The 24339-nt window shown below is 32.2% G+C and overlaps 4 protein-coding genes across 4 annotated transcripts; 2 read left to right on the top strand and 2 right to left on the bottom strand.

Annotated features, from left to right (window-relative positions):
• Positions 1–1848: 1848 nt before the first annotated feature.
• LOC100251088 (vesicle-associated membrane protein 722) lies at positions 1849–2412 on the bottom strand. The gene has a single exon (XM_002274129.4). It carries the CDS (start codon positions 2374–2376, stop codon positions 2038–2040), a length of 339 nt encoding a protein of 112 aa, XP_002274165.2. The 5' UTR covers positions 2377–2412; the 3' UTR covers positions 1849–2037.
• A 2334-nt stretch (positions 2413–4746) lies between these two features.
• On the bottom strand, positions 4747–7881 carry LOC100256246 (phosphoribulokinase, chloroplastic). The gene is made up of 5 exons (XM_002274097.4): positions 6886–7881; positions 6719–6803; positions 6530–6614; positions 5211–5458; positions 4747–5130 (listed from the first exon to the last, which is right to left on the bottom strand). The coding sequence occupies exons 1-5, from the start codon at positions 7425–7427 to the stop codon at positions 4864–4866; spliced, it is 1227 nt and encodes a 408-aa protein (XP_002274133.3). The 5' UTR covers positions 7428–7881; the 3' UTR covers positions 4747–4863.
• A 2107-nt stretch (positions 7882–9988) lies between these two features.
• On the top strand, positions 9989–17614 carry LOC100261338 (pentatricopeptide repeat-containing protein At5g27270). Its single transcript, XM_002274065.3, has 8 exons — positions 9989–10635; positions 11967–13374; positions 13522–13830; positions 14494–14598; positions 14687–14774; positions 14909–15036; positions 15711–15775; positions 16215–17614. The coding sequence occupies exons 1-8, from the start codon at positions 10081–10083 to the stop codon at positions 16770–16772; spliced, it is 3216 nt and encodes a 1071-aa protein (XP_002274101.1). The 5' UTR covers positions 9989–10080; the 3' UTR covers positions 16773–17614.
• Positions 17615–19385: 1771 nt separating this feature from the next.
• Positions 19386–23692, top strand: LOC100244359 (NADH dehydrogenase [ubiquinone] iron-sulfur protein 6, mitochondrial). The gene is made up of 3 exons (XM_002276913.4): positions 19386–19622; positions 23223–23307; positions 23425–23692. Exons 1-3 carry the CDS (start codon positions 19509–19511, stop codon positions 23532–23534), a joined length of 309 nt encoding a protein of 102 aa, XP_002276949.1. The 5' UTR covers positions 19386–19508; the 3' UTR covers positions 23535–23692.
• The last annotated feature ends 647 nt before the right edge of the window (positions 23693–24339 follow it).

Here is a 24339-nt window from a genome sequence, read left to right as displayed (position 1 = left end):
TAGTAGAGGGTTTACAAAAAAAAGAAAAAAAACCAAGGATGTGTGTGGACATCCAAGGAAGGAAGAAACAAAAGAAGAAGAAGGGAAAAAAAAGGTGTTATAATTACAATAATAATAATGGATGTAATTGGTGGCTTGGAGTAACGGTGTTGCAGGGTCTTTGAAAGTAATAATAATAATAATAATAATATATAATAGGGTGTGGGGATGGAATTGTGGTTAAGTGACAGTTGAATTATGGGAACAATAATAATAGTTTATTGTGTAGGTTTTAATTTAATTTAAGTATATAAATAAATAAATAGTGAGGGTAAGATTAGGAAAGAAAAATGAATTTTATAATAATTTGAAAACTCACTGAATTAATTTATTATTATTTGGTAAGTTGAAAATAATATTGGGTAGTAATAATATTAACATGTGAAATCAAGTACGATCCCTAATACTAAATAAAATATTTTTACTATTGTCAAATTTTTACCTTTAGATAATTGTGTATGATATTATGTTAGGTGATGAGTAAATTTGTCAAACCAAATACTTCAAGTTTTTTAGCGTTTCTTCAAGGTAAGGGAAATTTTATGTTATAATATTTATAATATTTATAATAAAAATATGTTATAATATTTATTTTGTTTATATCGAAACACTTGGGGATTTTATGCTTTTATAAGTTGAAATAAATAAAATAAAGAATTTGACTCTGGTTTATTTGGCCTTTGTTAACGGGATATAATAGTTGACTTTTTGGCCCTTGTCAACGGGATATCATAGTTGATATTTATATTTTCGTGGTAGGAAATATAATTGATTTGAACTCCAGTCTCTAGAGGTTTGGTTAGAGGTTACTAGTACTAGTAGTATTTGGTTCTATCAACCTTAAAAGGAACATTAATTTGAGGCTAATCACCTATTTGTAAAGTCTCACTTAAATGGACACTATTCCAGAGTTAAAACAATTGAAATGTATTTGATTTGAAATGGATATGAATTATTTTTATATATATGAAAATGTTTGTTGAAACTGTTTAAATGTATTAGCATGCTTAATTCAAAAGTTTTATAAATAGAGTATATATTATATCTCCCATCTGTAAGTATAATTGAAAATATTTGATCCATGAAACTGTGTTAATATTCTTTATCGGGCTTTGAGCTCATCTCATTTGTTGATAACTTTCTAGGTATCATCAGTTCGGAGTGACGGTTAGGAGGGGAAATTGGTTTGTTAGGACATTTGTCAAAACTCTCTTTATTTTTTTTTAGTATTGTTTAGATGTTAAAATTTATTTTTTCATTAGAATTATTTGAGTTTGGAGTTACTTGGACAATAACACTTGGTTTGATGCATTAAGTTTCAAAAATTGTTATATGGGGATTATAGAATTTTTGTTCTACTACTTTAAACAGGATTTCGGTAATTGGTAAATGGTAAATTTCCGATTAATACAAATGTTTATATTGTTTTCACTTTAAGCCTTTGGATTTAAGGTATGAAATGACCATCATGCCTTTGAAATGGGTTTTGGGACATGAAAAAAACATTTTGAGGATATACATAGTCAAACACACTTTAAATTAGATATTTGAGTATTGAAAGTCAAAAAACATATTAAGTATAAATATCATCAAACACACTTTAAATTAGATATTGGAGTATCACCAAGTCTAAATAATTAATTAATATATAATCCAATTTGATTGAATTTGATCGAGTCAATGGAGACCAAGTCTCCATGTATAATTTCAAAAGACATTTTTATTATTCGAAGAAAAATGTTGATGGAATAAACTGCTTTCACATTGATTTTCTCATGTATGGTTTAATTTACTTTAAAAACCGAATAATAAAATAAAATATAATTAAAATTGATAAATTACAGAAGTATTTATTTTAAATTTAATTGAATAAAAAAAAAGAAAAAAAAAAAGGAACACAAAGATTCGGTATCATTCGGTAATCCATATATCACAAAACAAAGGAAACAACAGAGAGAGAGAGGAAGGAGGGAAGGCAGAATTAACAGTAACAAAAAACTAGTTGCTGCAGTTGAATCCACCGCAGATAGAACTCCAGATGATCAAAACCAGAATTAATATCAAAACCGTAATAACAATCAGCTTGATCTTCATGTTCTTACACCACATTTTCCTCTTAATCGCCCTCCCATTGTCTCGGTAATATCCAGCTTCCTTCTGCAAATCCTGAGCCTTGTCAACCAAAATATCTATCTTCTCCCCTCTATCCATAACCATCTCTATGTTCTCCCTCATCACTCCTTGAACTTGCGCTACCTTTGCCTTCATCTCTTCTACTTTTTCTGTACCCCTCTTCGGTTCCATCTCCATCTCCATCTCCTTCTCCTTCTTCTTCATGGTCTCTCTCTCTATCAATCTCTCTCTCTCTCTCTCTCTCCCTCTCTCCATGTATATATAATTATATATACATACAGACACAGAGAGAGAGAAAGGGTCATTGGTCAAGGCATGAGAGCTGAAAACGACGTCGTTTTACCGGGTTTTCTTAGGGCGGAGGTTGTAGAATGGTAAGAGAACACGGCATGGGAAGTTTCGGAGAAAAATGGTGTGAAGATTGATTCTACCTTCTTCTAGAACCCCAGGGATTGTTTATTGATTAATTTAACATTAATTTCTTTGATTATTCTCCTTGGACTAGTTGTAACTTGTAAGAATGTTCATATTGCCAGGAAATTTTCGTTACTTATTTTATATGGTTTTCTAACTTCTAAATAATGAATGCCATATGGAGGCTCAAAGAAATAAAAAAGGCTTCTTTGGTTGGTGTGTTTGAAAATATTTTTTGTTTTTTAATTAAAAAAATACAAAAAAACTCTTTTGGGAAGTAGGTGTGTCATTCTTCTCGTTGTTCTCCGTGTTTCCAAAGTCCTTTTTAGAGTTCTTTAGAGAAATTAGTTGAGAAAAAAGTTATGGCTTGTTTGGTTCATATTTTTAAAAACTGTTTTCTATTTTTTAAAACAAAAAACACAAAAAACTTGTTTGTGAAAGGTGGTGTGTTTTTGTTTTTTATGTTTTTTGTGTTCTCAAAAACCTTTTTTTTTTTATAATAATAAAAAATGTTTTCATTATTTTTTCACTATTCAAATAATAAATTGTTTTTCGTGTTTTTTTTTTTTTTTGTGTTTTCTTATATGTTTTTTATATTTCCATAAATGTGAGATCCACCTAATCACTACACCCCCACCCGTAAACTCTTTCTTTTTCCTTAAATTATTTAAATTAATGTACTTACAAATGGTTACAAAGTCATCATTTGTTTAAAAAAATTTATAATTAGTGTAAAAATTTCAAAATTGAATATTTTTTTTAATTTAAATGAATTATGCATATGAAAATTATTTATATATTTATAATATCAAATTAATGGAAGAAAACACTTTATTAATTAAAAATATAACTTTCAAACATGTTTTTTTTTATTTTATTTATTCTAAAAAACTTTTTTATTAACTCAACCAAACATGTTTTTTTTTTTTAGAACAAAAACTATTTTCCAAAATTTAGTTCCCAAACACAATTTATTTATTTATTTATTTTTTTTGAAAACACAAAAAACCATTCTTAAAAATTGTTCTTAAAAACTGTTTTTCATAACAGTTTTAAAAAACAGCAACCAAACAGACTTATATCTCGACAAAGAGAAAACATGTTAGTGGTTTTTTTAATAAATTTATGTATTTTCATCTCATTCTACTAATTACTTTTTTTGGATTTTTTAGCTATTATTTACAACAAAAAAAATAAATAACAATAAAAAAATATTTTTTATTTTTGTTCATAAATATAGAAAACATGATGTTTTCAAAGAATATTTTTTAATTGTTTTTAGTTGATTTCACTTGTTTTCTAAAAAGTTATTTTAAAAAATAATTATATAAATACGAAAAATAATTAAAACTACACCACCACATATAAAAATTGTTTTTAAAACACATTTCAAACCATTAAAAACATGTTAAAAACATTTAAAATTGTTTTTAAAACACATTTCAAACTATTAAAAACATGTTAAAAATATTTCAGGTTTTCAAATAAACTTTTATTTTACAAAACATTATAAAATAGTTTTCAAAACATTATAAAATAGTTTTCAAAAACTTATTTTTAGAATCATTTTTTAGAACAATTTTTTGTTTTCTAGAATAAAAAATTGGAAAATACATTTGACAACTAGAAAATAAGGTGTTTTAAAATAACATTTTTTTAATTATTTTCAGTTATTTTATAATGGAACGTATTAAGAAATAATTATACAAACATATATATATATATATATATATATATATATATATATAATAATTAAAAATAAAGTATTAGATATAAAAATTATTTTTAAAACACATTTAAAAATATTAAAAACAAGTTAAAATCATTTCAAGTTTTCAAATAAACTTTTGTTTTATAAAACATTAGAAAACAGTTTTCAAAATTATTCTCAAAAACAGTTTTTACAATTGTTTTCGAAAACAATTACTAAAGGAAGCCTAAAATTTTTTAAAATAAAAATATGTTTGAAAACTTAAAACATTTTAAACATGGTTTTTTTTTTTTTTAAATATATCTATTTTTTAAAAAACCTTTTATATATAATACTTTATTTTTAATTATTTTTCATATGATTATTTTTTAAAATAACTCTAAGAATACAAGTAAAAACAATTCTTCTACTTTCTTCTCCTGCGTTTTTCCTATTTCTCCCATTTTCCCCCGAGAATCAAACATAGGCTACGATTGATTTTATTACTTAGAATTACAGTCACAGAAGCAGGCAATTATAAACATGGAATGCTCTTATTCGAATACACAGTAGACTGAGAGACTCCATTACTTAGTCGATGCCAGTGAGCCAACTCCAACACCATCGCCAACACCATTACTCATGGCGACCTGCTCGTAAAGATCTCGAATCTTTAAAGCGATCAACGTCTGGAAGAAACCAGTGCCATTGTTACTTCCTTCAAAATCACAGTTCTTCAACATCTGTTGCGTAACTTCTCCATAGAACTTTGTCGAGACGTTGCACAGATGCCCTTCAACATACACCAGTTCCTCCAGCTTGTCGAATTCCCCATCCATCTCCAACACCGTCACCTAATTAAAACCAGCCGTTTGGTTACCTAGAAAAACTAGTGGAAAGAAAAAGAAAATTTGGGATATTGACTTAAAATTACCTCGTTTTCAAAGTAAGCTTCGGGGCCACAGAAGAACTTGATGCCAGGATACGAGCAGGTGAGTTTTCTTCCGCATGGCACCCAAGAAATGGTCGAGCCCTCGTCGAAAATGTAGATTGGTTGGAAGTTCTTGACTCCGGATTCTTTCATTATCAGTCGAACCCTCAAGACCTTCCTCTCGGTGTCGTCGGGAATAAGCTGCGTGGGAAGGACTTCCATGACTACCGATGCATATTGCTTTTGGGGTTCTGCATTCATAGAACGGAAAACAATGGAAAACAGTTTTCGAGTAAGATGGTGCAGAATAATTGTATTTTTCAAATAATTTTTATTTACAGTAATTTATATTTTTAATAATTATTGTATCTATATAATTATTTTTTAAAATAATTCAAAACATTTGAAATAATTAAAATACATTCTATGATATTAGGCTTGGTCGGGAAAGTATTGTTAAAAACAATTATTAAAAAACAAGTTTTAGAAACAATTTTTGAAAACCATCATTGATATTTCACTGAATAAAAATCTATATGAAAATGGAATGATATTATTTGACAACTATTTTTTAAAATAGTTTTTTATCGTCCAAAATAAAAAAATTGAATAACATATTTGACAACTAAAAACAATTTTTTGTTTTTTATTCTTAAGATTAGAAAAGAGAGTGTTTTCATAAAACATCTTTTAATTGTTTTTTTGTTCTTTTCACGTGTTGTTTTAAAAAATAATTATATAAACACAAAAAATGATTAAAAATAAAACATTGGACATAAAAATTGTTTTAAAACATATTTAAAAATATTAAAAACATGTTAAAAATATTTTAGGTTTTTGAACAAATTTTTGTTTTACAAAACATCAAAAAACAGTTTTAAAAAATAATTCTTAAAAATTATTTTTCAGAAGTGTAAAATGGTTACCAAACATCACTAAAATGTTTTTAACCTATTTTTTATGTTTTTAAAAATAAATTTTATAAGTAATACTTTAATTTTAATCATTTTTTATATTTATATAATTGGTTTTTTTAAATAGCCTAGAAAACAAGTAAAAACAATAAAAATATCATTTTTTTTATTTTTAAGAGCAAAAAACTATTTTATGCTATTAAAAATAAATAAATAAATCGTTTTCTTTTTAAAAATAAAAAATAAAAAAATAAAAAATTTGTTCTTAAAAACCGTTACAAATAGGATCTTATGTTTTATTTTGAAAATCAGTTGATAAACATGCCTTAGTTTTCCAAGTAAATTTTCCAATGGGTGAACTAAACTCGAAGGATGATATCCCACAAATTAAGGACAATACAAACTTACCAATGTAAGCATCAAAATCGGATTTACGGGCTTTAATACTAGCTCTAACACTTTCTAGGCTGTGCCCACGTTCTGCCATGTCTCTCTGTGACTCTTCAAAGGTTATGAAAGCAAAGAAAATGGACAAGAGCCAGCTGATGATCAGATGAAGAAATCAAACAGTACTTTTCTAGCTGGTACATTTATTACCTGAATTTTCCAGGAAAATTTGACTTCATTGCTGATGTCCAAGTATATGCTGAAGTCCAAAAGGTCTCTCACTCGAGAATCGTACCTACGAGTTCCCCAAATTTTCATCAAATCATGCAAATCAAGAACAAAAACCGAAATTATTTTGTAGAATTAACTACACTTACAGTGGGTGCAATCCCTCAAGTACTAGGATCTTAGGAGGATGAATGAGTTCAGGAGGATCTAAGAGGCCAGTGGCATGGTTGTAGATGGGCTTCTCAATAGGGAAACCATGTTTGAGAGCTTCGATCTGTTCAAACATGAGATCAAAGTTGTTGGCTCTTGGGTGAAGTGCAGTCACACCCTTCTCTTTCCTCTCCTTTCTGTCAAGCAAATGGTAATCATCCAAGCAGATCACGGTTGTGGTGTCGGTGATGAGAGTGTTGGAGTCTGGGTTTTGATGATTATGATCAGCTTTTGGTGCTCCTCCAAAGACACTTGTGAGTCTCTTCATGAAGGTGGTCTTCCCACACCCAGAGTCTGCTGCCAACCCCACCACTACTGGGCCTGGTGATGAGCATGAGAACTCTCCAATGTGGTTTTTGAGTGGGGTTTTCTTGTAGAAATGTAGGAGGTTTTGGGGAGAGAGGAAGTGGGTTTTTGTTGGATTGGGGAAGGAAGGGGTGTGATTGATGGAATTAGCTCTGAAAACCATGGATATCGTCATCCCTCTCCCTCTCTCTGCAGTCTCTGATGAGGTGGGCTTCTGTGAATCTCTCTCTCCCTGGTTTTTCTGTGGTGGAATTTGTGACTCTCTCCCTCTCTCTCTCTCTCTCTCCTTCTCTCTGAGGTGGGTTTTGGTCAGATTTTTAGCTGGAATTTTGGAAAGCGATGAAGTGGGGTCTCTCTCTCTCTGAGGTGGGTTTGGGTTCAAAACTGTAAAGAAGTGCCAGGAAACAAAATCAGATAAAGAAGATGAAGATGGCTCTCTCTCTCTCTCTCTCCCTCTCCCTCTCCCTGTCTCTGAATTGGACTTATGCGAAACTTCAGCTGGTACTTAATTTGGAGAGAAAAGGAGTAAGATTTTCCTTCTTTTTCTTTCAAGACAATGAGGAAATCAATGAGAGATCAGGCCAGAGAGAGATAGAGATGGAGTGTGGGAAGAGGTTGAGGAACTCATGTTGAACTTGGGGGAGAAAATTGCTTGGGGGTTGGTGTAAAGGAGCCATGCAGTTTGTGTCCTTACATGGGCTTACGTTACACTTACTGCCCACAGATTTATACAACTTTTTGAGATAGGGACATTCCGGAAGAACAAACTTGGGGCGCTTGTTAATTGTTGTGAAGAAGATTTGTCCTCTTCCTATTTCACTGGAATTTTCATTAGAAAATTGTTTTCTACTTCAATTTGAGCTTCATGCAACTCTCACTCGGTGGCAATGAGGGTCCATTTTCTCAATATTTATAAAATTAGAAATGACTATTAATTCTACTTGTCTTTCATTAGGTTTTTCGATTACCAAAACCGACAAGTTCTTATTTGTTCGTATCTTGATAATAATTTTAATTTTTCTTCTATAAATTTCATATTTTTTGTACAATTATTATGTATAATACTAAGGGATCTCATAGAAATTTTCATTTACTATGAATTATTTGGTCTATTTATTCAATATGTGTTTAATTATCACAATTCTATAAGTAAGATTGAAACTCATCAAATATTTTGACCAAATAACATTAACAAATTCCTTATTATATAATTTTTTTCTTGAATATATTCAAGATAACGAATTTGACAAATTTTATAAGCAATAAATTGGAACGATTTTTCCTATTAAAATTGCATTTTCATCTTGATCGTTACAGTAGGCTTGCTTGCCTTTTATACAATGATAGTGTGTATTAACTTTTTGAGTCGGTCATGACAGTGTTTGTAGATTTTTCGACTAATTTTCAAATTAGAAAACACGGTTTTATCAGTGTAGCCATATTGACGATCATATGGTGATTCAATGAGTTACGCTTTAATAGATGGCACCTGAGGGATGCCTTCTTTCTTAGTGTAGGGTTGAAATGAGCTGCATCGATCCTTCAATGGGTAACCGAGTGTCATGTACCTATTTTTGGTATCACCATAAATCATTCTCTATAACGATTTCAGAATTAATATATTAGTGTTTAATTTGGATCCTTGAAATCTTGACTAAGCTCAACTTATTGAAACTTTAAATCACTATTAACTTAGGTGAACCCACTTCTCTTAATTTTTGTCAAATAAGAATAATTATTGACATAATAAGTTTATCCTAACTTAAGTGGGTGTTTGGTAAATCAACTTAATAACTTAAAGTGATTTAATAACTTAATTTAATTTATTAAATAAATTAAGTTTGTTTGGTAAAATAAATTAATAGTATGACTTAAAGTAAAAAACAACTTTAAATAATAAGTAAAAACAAATAATTCATTTTTAAATCTATATTTTTGTTTTACATTTTTATCTACATTTGTTCTAATTACCTCCATTATTTCTTTTGTTATTCTACGATTTTCATTGTTACTTGACCTCATTTGTTCTAGTTATAATTTATAGGCTTAAATATGTTAATTTGATAATTTAAAATAAATTTTAAGTTAATTTTATCAAATAACCTTAATACTTAAAGTAAAAAATTAAGTAATAATTTTTAAATCAACAACTTAAATATAATTTAACTTAAAGTCGACTTAAGTCATTAAATAATAAGTACTAAGTTTTACCAAATATCTGTTAACTCTAAATGAGCATTTGGTAAAACTTAATATTTATTATTTAATGATTTAAGTTGAATTGTGTGTGTTTGATAAATTAACATAATAACTTAATAAATAAACTAAGTATATTTAGTAAAAAAAAATTTAATGGTATGACTTAAATTCAAAAATAACTTTAAATAATAAGTAAAAATAATTAACTTATTTTTATTAAATATGCACAAATAAGATATAAAAAAATTTTAAGATTAAAAGTAAATTAATTATTTTGACTTAATACTTAAAAGTTATTTTTAAATTTAAGTTATGAAATTAAATTATTTTATCAAATATAATTATTTCATTAAATTGATTTATCAAACACCATCTAAATTTAAAAATAGATACATATACAAAGAATATCACCACGTGAACAAATGAATAAGAAAATTTAGCCAGAATTTTCGTTAACCTAAAAAGGAGGCAACCCGACCCAATCTAACCCGATTCGGCCCACCCGATTATTACTTCCATTTTTTCTTTTTCTTTTTTATTTTTTTATTTTGAAAAAATAGTAAAAAATCCACCAAACTCTCCAACAAGCTAGTGTGGAATGCTATCCTCCATTTTCGCCTCTACCCTCAATGGCGCTTGCCATTGAACCCCTCAAAACCTCCTTCATCTGCACCACTCCGCCACTTCCCCTTAAACCCTCCAAAAACCTCAAGAGCTGCCAAAATCCCAAGAAACCCAGAAATCTCATTATCCACTGCTCAGTCCACCCAGACCCATGGTCGCTTAGCACAGGGAACCGCCCAAAACCCATCTCCAAAAACCCAAAAAACCCCCTCTCGGACGACAATGCTCGCCGTATAATCAAGGGCAAAGCCCGGTACCTGAGTGTTCTTAGGCGAAATCAGGGCCCTCAAGCCCAGACCCCCAAGTGGATCAAGAGGACGCCGGAGCAGATGGTGCAGTACCTTCAGGATGACCGCAATGGGCACCTCTATGGAAAGCATGTGGTGGCGGCCATCAGGATTGTGCGGAGCCTTGCGGCGAGGCCTGATGGGTCGTATAATATGAGGGAGGTGATGGGGTCGTTTGTGGCGAAGCTCTCGTTTAGAGAGATGTGTGTGGTTTTGAAGGAGCAGAGGGGGTGGAGGCAGGCAAGGGACTTCTTTGGATGGATGAAACTGCAGGTATTTCTGATTTCCTTTTAGTGAATTTATTCGGTATTGTTTGTGATTTTCTGCCTGAGATATGAATTTTACCGGGCTTGTTTGTGCTTTTATGTTTTAGCTTTCAATTCCATCTGGCGCTCTGTTTTTAGCTCTGAATTTCGTCTGGGTTGTTTACACTTCTCTGTTATAGCTCTGAATTTCATCCGGTTCTATATTTTTAGCTCGAAATTTTATATGGGTTGTTTAAAATTCTCAGTTTCTAGCTCTGGATTTCAACTGGGTAACTATTTTTTTGGTATGAAATTTATCTAGGTTGTTATTCTCTGTTAGTCTGTTTTAGTTCTGAATTTCCTTCGGTTCTGTATTTGGCTTTGAATTTCATTTGGATTCTGTATAATTGTCAGTTTTTGGCTCTAAATTCTATCCGTGTCACTACTTATCAAAAAAAAAAAAAAAATTCTATCCGTGTCACTGTTTTCAGCTATGAATTTCATCTGGGCTGTTTAGAATTCTCCATTTTATCTCTGAATTTCATAAGTTTTAATATTTTCAGCCCGAAATTTTATCTGTGATTTTTATGATTCTATAGTTTTAGCTCTGAATTTCATTTGGTTCGGTGTTTTTAACTCCCATTTTTACCTCAGTTGTTTATAATTCTTGGTTGTTTAGATTTAAATTTTTCATCTGGTTCCTGTTCTTATTTATGAATTTTTTGTTTTAGTTTGTCGATATGGCTACAGTCTTGGTCAATATTGACATATTTTCTCTGGATTTTTGTTTTGAATGTTACATTTTTAGTTGGAAATCAATTAATGGTGACAACACTGTTAATTAATCTTCAGTCAAATGCAATTCTGTACTGTTCTTTTGTTAGGTAGACACATGTGACAAAAACCAATTGATAGGTGTGGCTATTGGTTTGGTTGACTTATTTATGTTGCCTATTCTTTCTTCATTATCAGCATTGCTGAATATTGAGCAGAAATTGAATTCTGGGGTTCCTATCAATCCTGGTTCTCCAAGAACAGTGGGAATGGAATCTTAATTGGCAATCAATTCTATTTAGTTATGCTTTATTTGATTTTTATGGAATTTAACCAGTATTTGCTTAAAAGGGAACAAATAATTATTACTATCAATACCATTTTACATTTTGTAACTGCTAATGTATTGCATCTGTATCCATTTTGGCTGAGTTAGATGTTAGAAAGACTTATTAATACGTTAGATGTTCAAAAGACTTACCGACATTATTGTTGTGTTCTACTTACCGAAACTGAGTGATTTATAGTTTCTTCTCAAAACATGAGCAACATAAAAGATGTAACACTAGATTTGTGCTTGAACAGCTAAGCTACCAACCCAGTGTTATAGTCTACACAATTCTTTTGCGTGTGTATGGACAAGTTGGAAAGATCAAGCTTGCTGAACAGGCTTTCTTGGAGATGCTTGAAGCAGGGTGTGAACCAGATGAAGTTGCTTGTGGTACCATGTTGTGTACATATGCTAGATGGGGTCGCCATAAGGCTATGCTGTCATTTTATTCTGCTGTCCAGGAAAGGGGAATTATACCATCTATTGCAGTTTTCAATTTTATGCTGTCATCTTTGCAGAAAAAATCACTCCATGGAAAGGTCATAGATTTGTGGAGGGAAATGGTGGACAAAGGGGTGGTGCCCAACAGTTTTACTTATACTGTAGTCATTAGCTCACTTGTCAAAGACGGTCTTGTTGAGGAGTCTTTCAAGACTTTCTATGAGATGAAGAATTTAGGTTTTGTGCCTGAGGAGGTAACTTATAGCCTTCTTATTAGTTTAAGTTCCAAAACCGGTAACCGAGATGAAGCAATAAAGCTTTATGAGGACATGAGATACCGCAGAATTGTTCCAAGTAACTACACATGTGCTTCCCTTCTAACCCTTTATTACAAAAATGGGGATTATTCAAGGGCTGTTTCCCTCTTTTCAGAAATGGAAAAAAATAAAATTGTAGCTGATGAAGTCATTTATGGTTTGCTTATTAGGATATACGGAAAACTTGGTCTTTATGAGGATGCTGAGAAAACTTTCAAAGAGACTGAACAGTTGGGCCTCCTTACCAACGAGAAAACGTATATAGCAATGGCACAAGTTCATCTCAATTCAGGGAACTTTGAGAAAGCTTTAACCATTATGGAGCTGATGAGGTCTAGGAACATTTGGTTCTCCAGATTCTCTTATATAGTTTTGTTGCAGTGTTACGTTATGAAGGAAGATTTGGCATCTGCTGAAGCTACATTTCAGGCTCTCTCCAAGACTGGACTTCCTGATGCTGGTTCTTGTAATGACATGCTTAATTTGTACATCAAACTGGATTTACTTGAGAAGGCCAAGGATTTTATTTTCCAGATAAGGAAAGATCCAGTGGAGTTTGACATGGAGCTTTGCAAGACAGTTATGAAGGTATATTGCAAGAAGGGAATGTTAAGAGATGCCAAGCAGTTGATTCAAGAAATGGGTACAAATGGATTGTTCAAGGATAGTGAATTTATCCAAACCCTTTCTCTGGTTATGCATGAAGAATCTGAGAGACCTGATTATGTGGATGATACTGTTGAGGCCTTGAACCAAAACAATACTTTGGCCCTTGAGCTGATGCTTGGTCTGTATTCGGAAGTTGGCAACGCTTGTAAGGTGGAAGAGATTTTGAAAATGTTGCTCAAGACTGCTGGTGGTTTATCAGTGGCAAGTCACCTAATTAGCAAATTTACTAGAGAAGGCAAGAAACTTACTTACATGTTTCAATTTATGGTAAATAATCACTTATCTATAAGGTCATATTTTAACTACTCTTTTTGTATGAATATGTGTTTCATATTTGATTGGTATTTCTTGAGGGTTGACAATGATTTTTTTCTTTTTAAAGGTGATATATCTAAAGCACAAAATCTTAATGATCAATTGGTCAAGCTAGGCCGTGGAGCAGAGGATGCTTCAATTGCTTCTTTGATTACTTTATATGGGAAGCAACACAAGCTGAAGAAAGCCATAGAAGTTTTTTCTGCAATAGAAGGCTGTACATCTGGGAAACTCATATATATCTCAATGATTGATGCATATGCCAAATGTGGTAAAGCTGAAGAGGCATACCACCTTTATGAAGAAGTGACTGGGAAAGGGATTGAACTCGGTGTTGTTTCCATCAGCAAAGTTGTGCATGCTTTGGCTAATTATGGTAATGAGAGCATAAAACTTCACTGGATTGAGAAATGATATGTTCCTTGTTTGATATATCTGTGCGTGCAGGTGGGAGAGGGGGTGGGGGGTTTGGTTTTTTGGTGATATTCTAGGAGAGAGGGTGGGGGGTTTGGTTTCTTGGTGTATTCTAGGAGTTACTGCTGACATGCAAACCTCTTGAGATAATACCCAAATGATCTGCCCAAATAAATGAGTCCCAGTTCTGTGGCATATGATGAATTGAAAAGTCATAGCTTTTATGTCATGGGTTCTTATCTTTGATATGCCTTCTTATACAAATAATGCATAACTTCTTTATCTCACAATTTCCGTGGATCTAGAACTATGTAGTCTCTTTGGGACTGTTAGAAAGCCATGAGTTCTGCTTGCAGAGCTCCACTTAGAAATCCAAGAAAACCAAATAGTTCTTAGGAGGTTTAAGACCTCCTACATACTGACCCTTTATTACACATTTGTTGAGACAATGCTGATGTTACTTCTTATCATACATTTGTGGTCTGTCTCACATCTCATAGTGGTTTCAGACTCATACACCTTTTATGTAGATGCTTAGGAAACATTAAATTTGTGGTGCAATGCTTCTTGGTTTCCTATGTGGGTTTCCTTGCCTCTCTTTTGATCATCCTCTAATCCATCCCAGGCAAACATCAAGAGGCTGAGAATGTAATTCGTAGGAGTTTTGAAGATGGCTTGGAGCTTGATACTGTGGCATACAATACCTTCATCAATGCAATGCTAGGAGCAGGTTGATGTGGACTACTCTCTTATTTATTGAAGAAGTTTGTAGGGAGAAGAGAGCTTGGCTTGATGTATGTGGCACTTTAACATTTCAGGTAGATTGCATTTTGCTAACAGCATCTATGACCGCATGGTTTCCCTCGGAGTTGCTCCATCAATTCAGACATATAACACCATGATCAGGTAAAAGCACGATTTACTTTACACATGTAATAGAAATCTCTCAACGTTCAAAAAAAATGTATAAGCAAATAAATTAAAGGGTTTTTATTTATGCATTATGGTGAGATATTTTTATGGGTTGACAATTGGTGCAGTGTGTATGGACGAGGTCGAAAACTGGATAAGGCTGTAGAGATGTTCAACAAGGCTCGCTGCTCAGGTGTAGGTGTGTCCCTGGATGAGAAGACATACACGAATCTGATTAGCTATTATGGGAAGGCTGGTAATAATTTCCTCCCATTTTAATTGAAGTATGATCTATTGACTGATGAGAGGTAACAAACATACCTGAAAATTTTGAAACTTATAGCTACTGTTTTTCACAAAGTTATGAATTTTAAATATTTGTTTCTTCCCTCTATAACCTTGGCAACCAAGCAAAACACAGTTGTAATGTATTTGGGTGTTTTCCATCAGCTTAATAGTTTTATTAAAATCCTGTATTTCTTTAGACATCATATTTTTAAACAATTACAAGAAACACTACTGCACCTGAAATAGGATTGGTAGCTCTTGCTACACTGAGCTTAGTTACCAGAAGGAAAAAATATATTTTGTTTTCCCTCCATTTAGTTTTTCCCCAAATGGATTTCGCCCATCATGGTGATCAGTAGTCTATAATATGTCCTCTGTGTCAAAGAACTCAGTTGAAGCATCAATATCTTGAGCACATACCAAACAGGTTATAGAATGCACATATAGTGAACAGGCTAACTGAATCTAATTGTATATAATATCGACTGGAAAACAAAAATTGAACTTCCAACTTGCCAATCGTGATATAAGATTTATTTCTTTTCAGTTTTGTGGGTATCTGAAACGAGGTTCGAGTATAGCATTTCTTCATTGCTTGAGTTATCCCCTTGATCTAATTATATTCTTGTTACTGCAATATAGGTAAGAGCCATGAAGCATCCCTTCTTTTTAGAGAAATGCAGGAAGAAGGAATAAAACCTGGCAAGGTATGCTCACATGTATTGTCAAAAACTGAAAGTTGATGTGAAAGATCCGGTATGATATGGCTGGTAATATTTAATCAATATTTGGATGGCACATCAAAGTGAAATGATAATCATTCTTACTGGGTGTATGTTGCCATAGCTATAGGATCATTTTTTAGGATTTCAAGAAATGGCATCTTTTCAGAGTTCATTATCAATTTTGGCATTGATTCCATTAAACTATAGAACTTCTGTGCTAATGGATAGATTTTTCAAATGCCTGTAAAAAGATTACTTGGTTTTCCAACGGCCCGTCTCTTTTAGAATAGTTGTGACTCATAACCTTGAATTGTATGAAATGGTCGATTGCTCAATCTCTATCATCCAACAAAATTTGTGTTCGTCAATTATGGAACTATTAGCATGGTGCCAATCCCTTGTCTTTGTTGATGAAATGCAGGTCAGCTACAATATTATGATCAACGTATATGCTACTGCAGGACTTCATCATGAAGCACAAGAACTTTTCCAAGCCATGCTAAGAGATGGCTGCTCACCCGACTCCCTCACTTACCTTGCCCTTATTCGAGCTTATACACAGAGTTTTAAATTCTTGGAAGCTGAGGAAACCATCATGTCTATGCAAAATGAAGGGGTTCTACCTTCCTGTGTTCATTTCAACCAATTACTCTCTGCTTTTGCTAAAGCAGGTTTCACAGAGGAAGCTGAAAGGGTTTATCATACACTACTATCTGCTGGTTTAAGTCCAGATGTAGCATGCTATCGGACTATGCTAAGGGGTTACTTGGACTATGGATGTGTGGAGAAAGGCATCACTTTCTTTGAACAAATAAGAGAGTCTGTGGAGCCAGACCGGTTTATTATGAGTTCAGCTGTGCATTTTTACAAGCTTGCAGGCAAGGAATTGGAAGCTGAAGGCATTTTGGATTCCATGAAAAGTTTGGGGATCCCATTCCTGAAAAACCTTGAAGTTGGATCAAAGACAAAAGCACCCTAGAAGCACATCAGAGCCAGTTTTGCAGCTGTCAAATACTTGGCTTAGAAAGGACTAAAGATAATACAAATACCATTTTTCTTGTACAGTAACAATGACATGAACGTCTGTTTGGATCATTGTACTACTCATATTCCTCTAATATTTGAAGACCAACGGCACTGAAGGGCATAGCAGTGAAGAAGTTTCCCTTGTTCAATGATTCACAGTGGCTTGGCAATCAAGGTGGAGTGTTATCATGTCCAGGATGAGGAGTTCTCATTTTTGCCTCATTTCTTGGTGATGGGTACAGGAATCTGCACTTCATCGCATGAGAAAACCAGTCCAAATATAACCTACATGTCCAACTGAGCTATGAGCTAGAGGTTGCTGAAGATGAAAAGACAATCCCACCGAACCATCCATCTTGATTGATCTGGTTTTCTATTCATTTGTGTCACTGGCAGATTGAAACCAGAGATACACTTGCCATGGTAGAGTGCAGTTGCATGAGCAGCAACTCATACCTTTACTGAATTACTGCTACAGAAGTCATGTCTGGTACGATATTTCAGTAAGTGTAGAGACCAAAATGAATGCGTCAAGCTTAAATCAAGCTATCAAATATGAGATTATTCAGTGGAAAACCAAAGCTAGCATCTTTCTACTATGATTTTCTTGCAGAGAAAACTATGCGGAAGCCCCTGATTTTCATTACCAATGTATTTATCCAAGACCAGCAAACCTCTTCATTTGTAGCTTCAACTTATATAGTAAGGTTCATAGCATGTAATCTAGAATCTACACTCCCAGGATTAATGTACTCTTCTTTGTGCTCATGAATAAAATTTGTGGTTTCTGCAGTCTGTAAGAAAGCTTGTTTCCCAATTTTTCAGCTTCAATTCGCTGCTCATTCCATCCTTTTGTGGACCAACGAGCTTGTCTGGGATTACGTTTAACTCCTTTGTTTAGTAATAAAATACGTAGAAGCAATAGTAATTACTAGCATGGTGCACTTAAGAGTCCATTCAACACTGGTTTTAGAAAATGTTTTTAAACTTTGTAATACTTGAATGATAAAAATTTTCACTTGTTAGAGAAGTTAGAAAGGCTTCTTGAAATCACTATCAAACGGGTTCTAAATTTAATAATCAAGAACTCTACTTTAAAATTACTTTTCATCGTGATAAGGAGCGGAAATAGACATTTTCATTCATTTTTTTTTCTTCGTTATCATATTTGAATAACTTAAAATGATGATGAGAATGAAATCAAAAGTGATTCAAATGAAAATAAAATATCAGTTATAAGTGCAATTGAAAATAAGTTGTTTTTAAAAATAATTTTTTTTTATTTTATAAAAAACATAAATTTAAATTTAATTTATATAATATAAACTAAATTTAATTTGCACTTTATTAAAATAAAAAATATTAATTATAAATAAATTAAAATATAAATAGTTTTTAATAAAATATAAATATTAATAACATTGATAAAATCATAAATTAATTTTTTATAAATATTATAAAAATAACAATACCAACATTAATTGATTTATTTTGTTAAAAATAAATAATAATAATTCAAAATTAATAATTTCTAATATTATTTATATGATTTTAGAAATACTATAAAAATATGGATATTAACATCTTATAAAAGCATAATTAATTAATTTTGTTAAAAATAGAGAATAATTATTTCAAATTAATAAAATTTTAAATAATACTATTTTATTTTAAATAAATATAATAGTATTTATTATTTAATTTTTTAAAGTATAAATGAGCCAAAATTTTAATTATATGTATACATTTGTTACTCAATTAGGAATATGATATTGCAAATTATTTAATTTAATTTATAATTAATTAATTAGTTTTTAGAATTTCAAATTATTCTTAAAAATTATACTATCTATTAAAGAATTTAAAGCATCAATTATGTTTATTATTTTTTAAAGCCATTATATATATTTTTAAGTTTTATATTATTTTTTAAAATTATTAAACTTATTAATAAATTCAATGCAAAGTCTCACTTCATTTAAAATTCATTTTTTCTAATAAAAAAATAAAATTGAAGAATAGCTCTCTATTTTACTTTGTTTTTAAAAATTATTTCTAAAGAACAATAATCAAATAGTCATATAAATTTTTAAAAACAATTTTGTTTTCAAATCACATGCTCAAATAGATTTTTATTATTTAGTGAAACAAAACTCTCAAGGATTTGTTTAAATAAAAAAAAATTAAACTATGTAAAATATGATATAAAAAAAAATCAATATTTCAAATTATATATCCAAATATTATTCACAATTTATTTCTTTTTTATTTTTATTTCCATTTTTACTTAATATTGAAATGGAAATAAATTATCATTCCGACCTTACATTCATACATGCATCAAAACATAAGAATTAGAACCACCAAATTCATTCCTATTCAAAAAAGAATAAAAATAAAAACAAAATATTCATTTCTATTACTCATTTAATTATGCCTTAAAAGAAGGTTTAAAATGATTTTCTACGGTCCAAAACGACCTTGGTCTAATTTTCCTCCGTTTGATGAAACGACAATTTTGAATTGTCTCCTTTTCCCCAGTTAGCCCGTTTTAGTTTCCTCCGTTTCTACCTTCTTAAACGACGCCGTTTTACACTTCTATGTCAAAACGACACGTTCGAATCGGCGTTCTCTGTTTGTCATCCGATTCCTTGTTACTATCATTTTCTGCGATCTCCTAGGGTTTGCAATGGCGTCGAATCTGTTCAAAGCCCTTACGACATCGCTTAATCGGCCTTCAAACTCTCGCAGTCTATGCCTCGTTAGCGGCCAAATCAGCAACCACACTGCCAAATGGATGCAGGTACTCAGTCTCCAGCTGGTTTTATCATTATCTTTTCTGATAGCAATGATCATAAATAATAGTATTTTTTGAATAAATTTATTGTTTATTTTGATTAATTAGTGTTTGTTATGGTCAGTTTCTGTTTTTTCAGTTTGAAATTTCCCAGTTTAAGGGGTTCTAGGCCGAGAGTTTGAGATTTTGTGATTTTGTAGAATTTGCGCTTTGTTTGGTTGGAAAATGGGGTAATCAAAACAGTGAAACATAAAATTGAATCTAAAAAATGGCCAAGATGCGAAGTTCAATGTGTTTTGGCGAAATTTCCCATTTATTGGGTTTTCAGTCAGAGAGTTGAAATTGGATGATTTTCTAGAATCTACTATCAGTGTGGTTTCCGAGGAAATGGAGGAGTCGAGAAAAGAAAATTCGAATCTGAAAGATGATCCCAGAAGAATCAGCAACCATGCTGCCTAACGGATGCAATCACTCATTCTCCAAATATTTTTCTCTGATCTTTTATAATAATGATAATATCACGACTAAATTTGTGATTTATTTGATTAATGAGCGTTTTTGTTCAGATTCGGGTGGTTTTTATTGTCTATTGTTTATCTTTTTTTCAGTTTGGAGCTTCCTGGTTTTAGGGTTTCTAGGCTCGGATTTGAGATTGGGTTATTTTCTAGAATTTGTACTATTTTTTAGTGATGAGAAAGTGGGGGAATGGAAAAGAAAAAAAAATGAAAACTTGAATCAGAAAACTGGACCAGAAACTACATTGAATATTCTTAGAGTTTGAGTTTTGGCTGAATCTTCCCCCTTTTTTTTAGATATTTTAGTCACAGATTTCAAATTTGGTTGTTTTTCTTGAATTTACCCTCTGGTTGGTTGCTGAGAAAATGGGGAAAAGAAGAGACAAAGGGCTGAAATTTCCCCAGTGCTAATGTTGTTGGGCAGAGGGTTGACATTGGGTGATTTTCTGGAATCTATCCTCTGTTTGCTAGCTGAGGAAATGGAGGTGAAGAAAATGAAAATGAAAATTAGAATCTGAAAAATGACTGGAAAATGAAGTTAAATGGTTATATTTAGGATTTCTATACTGAAAAACTGAAGATTTGCACAATAGAAAATTACCAGCAGGGATCTTTTATAGTTAATTTGTATTGTCAGTTTGTACTAGAACTTCCCAGTTTATTGGAATTGGGTGATTTTATAGAATTTACCCTCTGGTTGTTTTGTACGCATCGTTTATACTTTTTTAATCTAATCCAATATCCTTTTACCTATCAAAAAAATAAAAAATAGAATTTACCCACTGTTTGGTTGCTGAGAAAAAATGGAAGACAAGACAATAAAATTTTGAATCTGAACAATGATTCAGATGTTGTATTTAGGGTCCAAATATTGAGAATTTTAAGACCCAAACGTAATGAGGAAAAATCTACAAAGAATACAAGTGAAAGTTGTTTTGCCTTTTGGCAAGTGCTTTTAATATATCTTGCTTATTTACCTATAGAAAAAAAAAAAAAAATACAAGTGAAAGTTATTTTGCAGATTTTTTTTTTCTTTGGTGATTTTTATTTGCATACATTATGTGTAAAGTGAAAGCTTATTGAGTAATCCTCTTGTATTACGTGCTTTATATGGTCCAAATGCATAAGTATGTAATAAAGTTATTTTTCCCTATTTTCTAAAATCAAAGTGTACCTCAGCATGTTTGTTTGTGATATTTGGTGTTCAAAATCATTTTAGGAGCTTAGTTTGGTTGCATAAGTCAAGCGCCTGTGAGGGAAGAATGCCTTTTTTAAAGCACTAGCAAGGCTAAAACATTATATGACTTAGCGTTTTAAAGTGTGAAGCACTTGACAGGTGCTTACCATGAGGATCACCTTATGGCTTATGCAATATTCATACAAAAATAATGCCTAAAATGAATTTTCTTTCTTATAGTAATCTTTTTAGAATTAATTGACTAAAGAAAATGTTTAATACAACTACAATAGTCATTTTACCCCTCCTTTTTGTGCCTTCTTATTAGGCGCTTTTAATATATTTTGCCTTTGCCTATCAGAAAAAAACCTGTTGAAGTGGCATACTGGAAAAAAAAAAAAATTCTTTTTTAAGCCCAATAAGAGCTTCTTTTTTGTGTTTGATTAATTTTTAAAAAGGTACTTCTGGCTTTAAAAGAAGTTTAATAAGGAAGTAAGGACAATGATGCTTCTCATAGAAGGCTTTTTTAGCTTCTAAGAAGTTATGTTTTGTGTTAATAGAACTTTTTTAATACCAAATTTGCCATTTGAAATTGTATGGTTTCTACTTAAGCCCAAAAGTAAAGAAGCTATCTCAAACAATGCCGATATTTGAAATTTATGTTGTTCTTTGGGGCTTTAGATGACATTTGAAAAAAATCAAAGGAAGCAGAGCAGGTATGGTGGGGTGGGATCAGGGAAGTGTCAAGTATAGGAGGTTCGACAGTAGGAAGTATCCTGGAAATAATCTATATTATCAGAAAAACAAGATTTAACATCTCGTTGGTGAGTTGTGCATATCTCTTTTTTTTATAGAGGTGGCATTTTGGTATCTGGGGCCAAATAAGGTAGAGCTCCCTGTGAAAGAAGGGACTATTATGCATAAGCATTTAAAAGGACACATCTGTATCCTTAGCCAGTCTACAGGGTCTGGTTTTTGGCCTTTTTCATTGCTTGTATGCTAATTTCAATTTCCTTGCTCAAAGATGCCTCATCTGTAAGGAGGGAGGATTGTATCTAGCTTGGATGATTACGTGCTTGGTTATTTGGCTTTCTTATTTGAATTTGAGTTACATTATCTGTATCATCTCCTATTCTTTACGAAGTTTAAAGAGTATAAGCGATGTCACAATCCACAGATTTTTTCCCCTTTTCATGAGAGGTTATTAACATTTTCCCTAGCTTCAGACTTTTCAATCCAATCTCCTAGGTAGCAATGGGAGAAAATGAATACTAAGGTTGACAAGGGACATTGACCATGGTGTCAGACTAAAGCATTCAACCACCGTGTTTATAAGGCCAAATCATGTCTGTTAATGAATTACTTATTTAAGAGGATAAAGATTTCCTTGGACAGTACCTAGCATTCTCTTTCTAATTGAAGTTTCTCTTGGATGAGTTAGGAGGTAAGGTGGGAAAGGTAACTTTCTATGCATCATTTTTTTCCATTGGTTTGATTAAGTTTGATTCTCTAGAATTATCATACCTTAATTCCTGAGGAAAATTATTAACATGGTAAAGTAGTTTTTCCTCTTTAAGTTCTTTTTAGAGTCTAGGTGCTTTTAGCCCTTCCAAGTATGCATACTGGTTCTAGATTTTTTTAGTTGTTAGTATTTTCCCAACTGGTTTTTATTGAAACTTTCTTGTATTGTGAGTTTCGCTCAATATCCCAACCCGGGTGTAACGATAAGCCAAGAAGTAAGTGCAAAGTTATGGGGACCTTGTCTACCTGATGTTATGAATGTACAAGAAAATAGTGTTCAAGAGCTTAAACCATGTCAATATGCAAATCAACTGGGATTAAAATTACCCTTCATGGCTTTTCTCATTCATATGGATACCACCTGATATGGACATTGCCTGCTTGCATTGATAGGATACAAGTAAGAAGTCTCCAATGGAGCTGATCAATGAAGTCCCACCGATTAAGGTAGAAGCAAGGATTGTTGCCTGTGAAGGAGGTTAGTTTTCATAGAACCATTTCCCTTTTTTCTTTTCGGAAAAGACAGGATACTTCTCAAACTTCCTGCTTGTATTCTCACTCCTATGTTCTTGTGGTATCTGCTCTTTGGTTGCAGACACCAATCCTGCCCTCGGTCACCCGATTGAATTCATATGCTTGGACCTGAAGGAGCCAGCCGTCTGCAAGTACTGTGGCCTACGGTATGTTCAGGACCATCATCACTAGGAGTTTGGTTTTGGGTATGATCCTCCCGCAAATCCAAATTGGGAATGTCCGTTAATGGTTTGAACCCATGCATTTCCAAACACATTCTGTGGTTTACTGGTGATACTTTTATGCGTTTACTATCAGGTGAATAAGATTTGGAACACATTTCTTCATAATTTCCGGGTTTATGGAATGCAGTGATTGTGTATTATCAGGCGAAGCATTATGATACCTTTAGGCTTTTAGCCTCTGAGAAACAACACATTTTGCCTCCCCTTAAGAGATGATTTGGGCTTGAAAACCATCACAAAACCCTTCGTGAACCAGAAATGAACCAAAGTTCGATAATTATTATTATTATTATTTTTATAACCGTGGATGTCCGGGTCAGGCGCACCTCGACTAATCCCATGGGGCCCTGAAGTTAACGACCGGGTAAACCTCCAATGGCCCTAAGGGGACTCGAACTGGTGACCATTGGAGAGCAAACCCAAGGTCGGACCAATTGAGCTACCCCTTAAGGTTAAGTTCAATAATTATATATCGACAAACAAAATGTTTCATACATGAACTTATCAAAATTAGAAGTAATCTTTTATTTTTTATTATTTATATTTAATCAAGAGAAATTAAAAATAAGTATAAGTAATAAATGGAAACTTTAAAATACCAGCATTTGCCCTTTTTTTTTCCTTGCACTGTTGAAGAAAACACATAAGTGGCCAAATTGCCTGTCCACTTTGGAGACTGGTTGGAGCCCCCCTGTTACAATGTGAATTTTCACCCATCCCACATCGGAAAACAGAAGCACAGGATGGGGTCT

This window comes from Vitis vinifera, chromosome 16, assembly GCF_030704535.1.
Source record: "Vitis vinifera cultivar Pinot Noir 40024 chromosome 16, ASM3070453v1".
NCBI classification, from domain to species: Eukaryota; Viridiplantae; Streptophyta; class Magnoliopsida; order Vitales; family Vitaceae; genus Vitis; species Vitis vinifera.
Note: the sequence above shows the minus strand (reverse complement) of the source record. Positions and strands in the feature narration are given on the sequence as shown.

Coding starts and splice junctions, on each gene's coding strand:
- LOC100251088 (XM_002274129.4), bottom strand. CDS start 2,376: ATGAAGAAGAAGGAGAAGGAGATGGAGATGGAGATGGAACCGAAGAGG.
- LOC100256246 (XM_002274097.4), bottom strand. CDS start 7,427: ATGACGATATCCATGGTTTTCAGAGCTAATTCCATCAATCACACCCCT. Junction 6,804..6,885: donor CTTGAGGGATTGCACCCACT/GTAAGTGTAGTT, acceptor GGGAACTCGTAG/GTACGATTCTCGAGTGAGAG. Junction 5,459..6,529: donor CGATTTTGATGCTTACATTG/GTAAGTTTGTAT, acceptor CTATGAATGCAG/AACCCCAAAAGCAATATGCA.
- LOC100261338 (XM_002274065.3), top strand. CDS start 10,081: ATGGCGCTTGCCATTGAACCCCTCAAAACCTCCTTCATCTGCACCACT. Junction 13,375..13,521: donor TAGCAAATTTACTAGAGAAG/GCAAGAAACTTA, acceptor TTCTTTTTAAAG/GTGATATATCTAAAGCACAA. Junction 15,776..16,214: donor AAGGAATAAAACCTGGCAAG/GTATGCTCACAT, acceptor GATGAAATGCAG/GTCAGCTACAATATTATGAT.
- LOC100244359 (XM_002276913.4), top strand. CDS start 19,509: ATGGCGTCGAATCTGTTCAAAGCCCTTACGACATCGCTTAATCGGCCT. Junction 19,623..23,222: donor ACACTGCCAAATGGATGCAG/GTACTCAGTCTC, acceptor TTGCATTGATAG/GATACAAGTAAGAAGTCTCC. Junction 23,308..23,424: donor GATTGTTGCCTGTGAAGGAG/GTTAGTTTTCAT, acceptor CTTTGGTTGCAG/ACACCAATCCTGCCCTCGGT.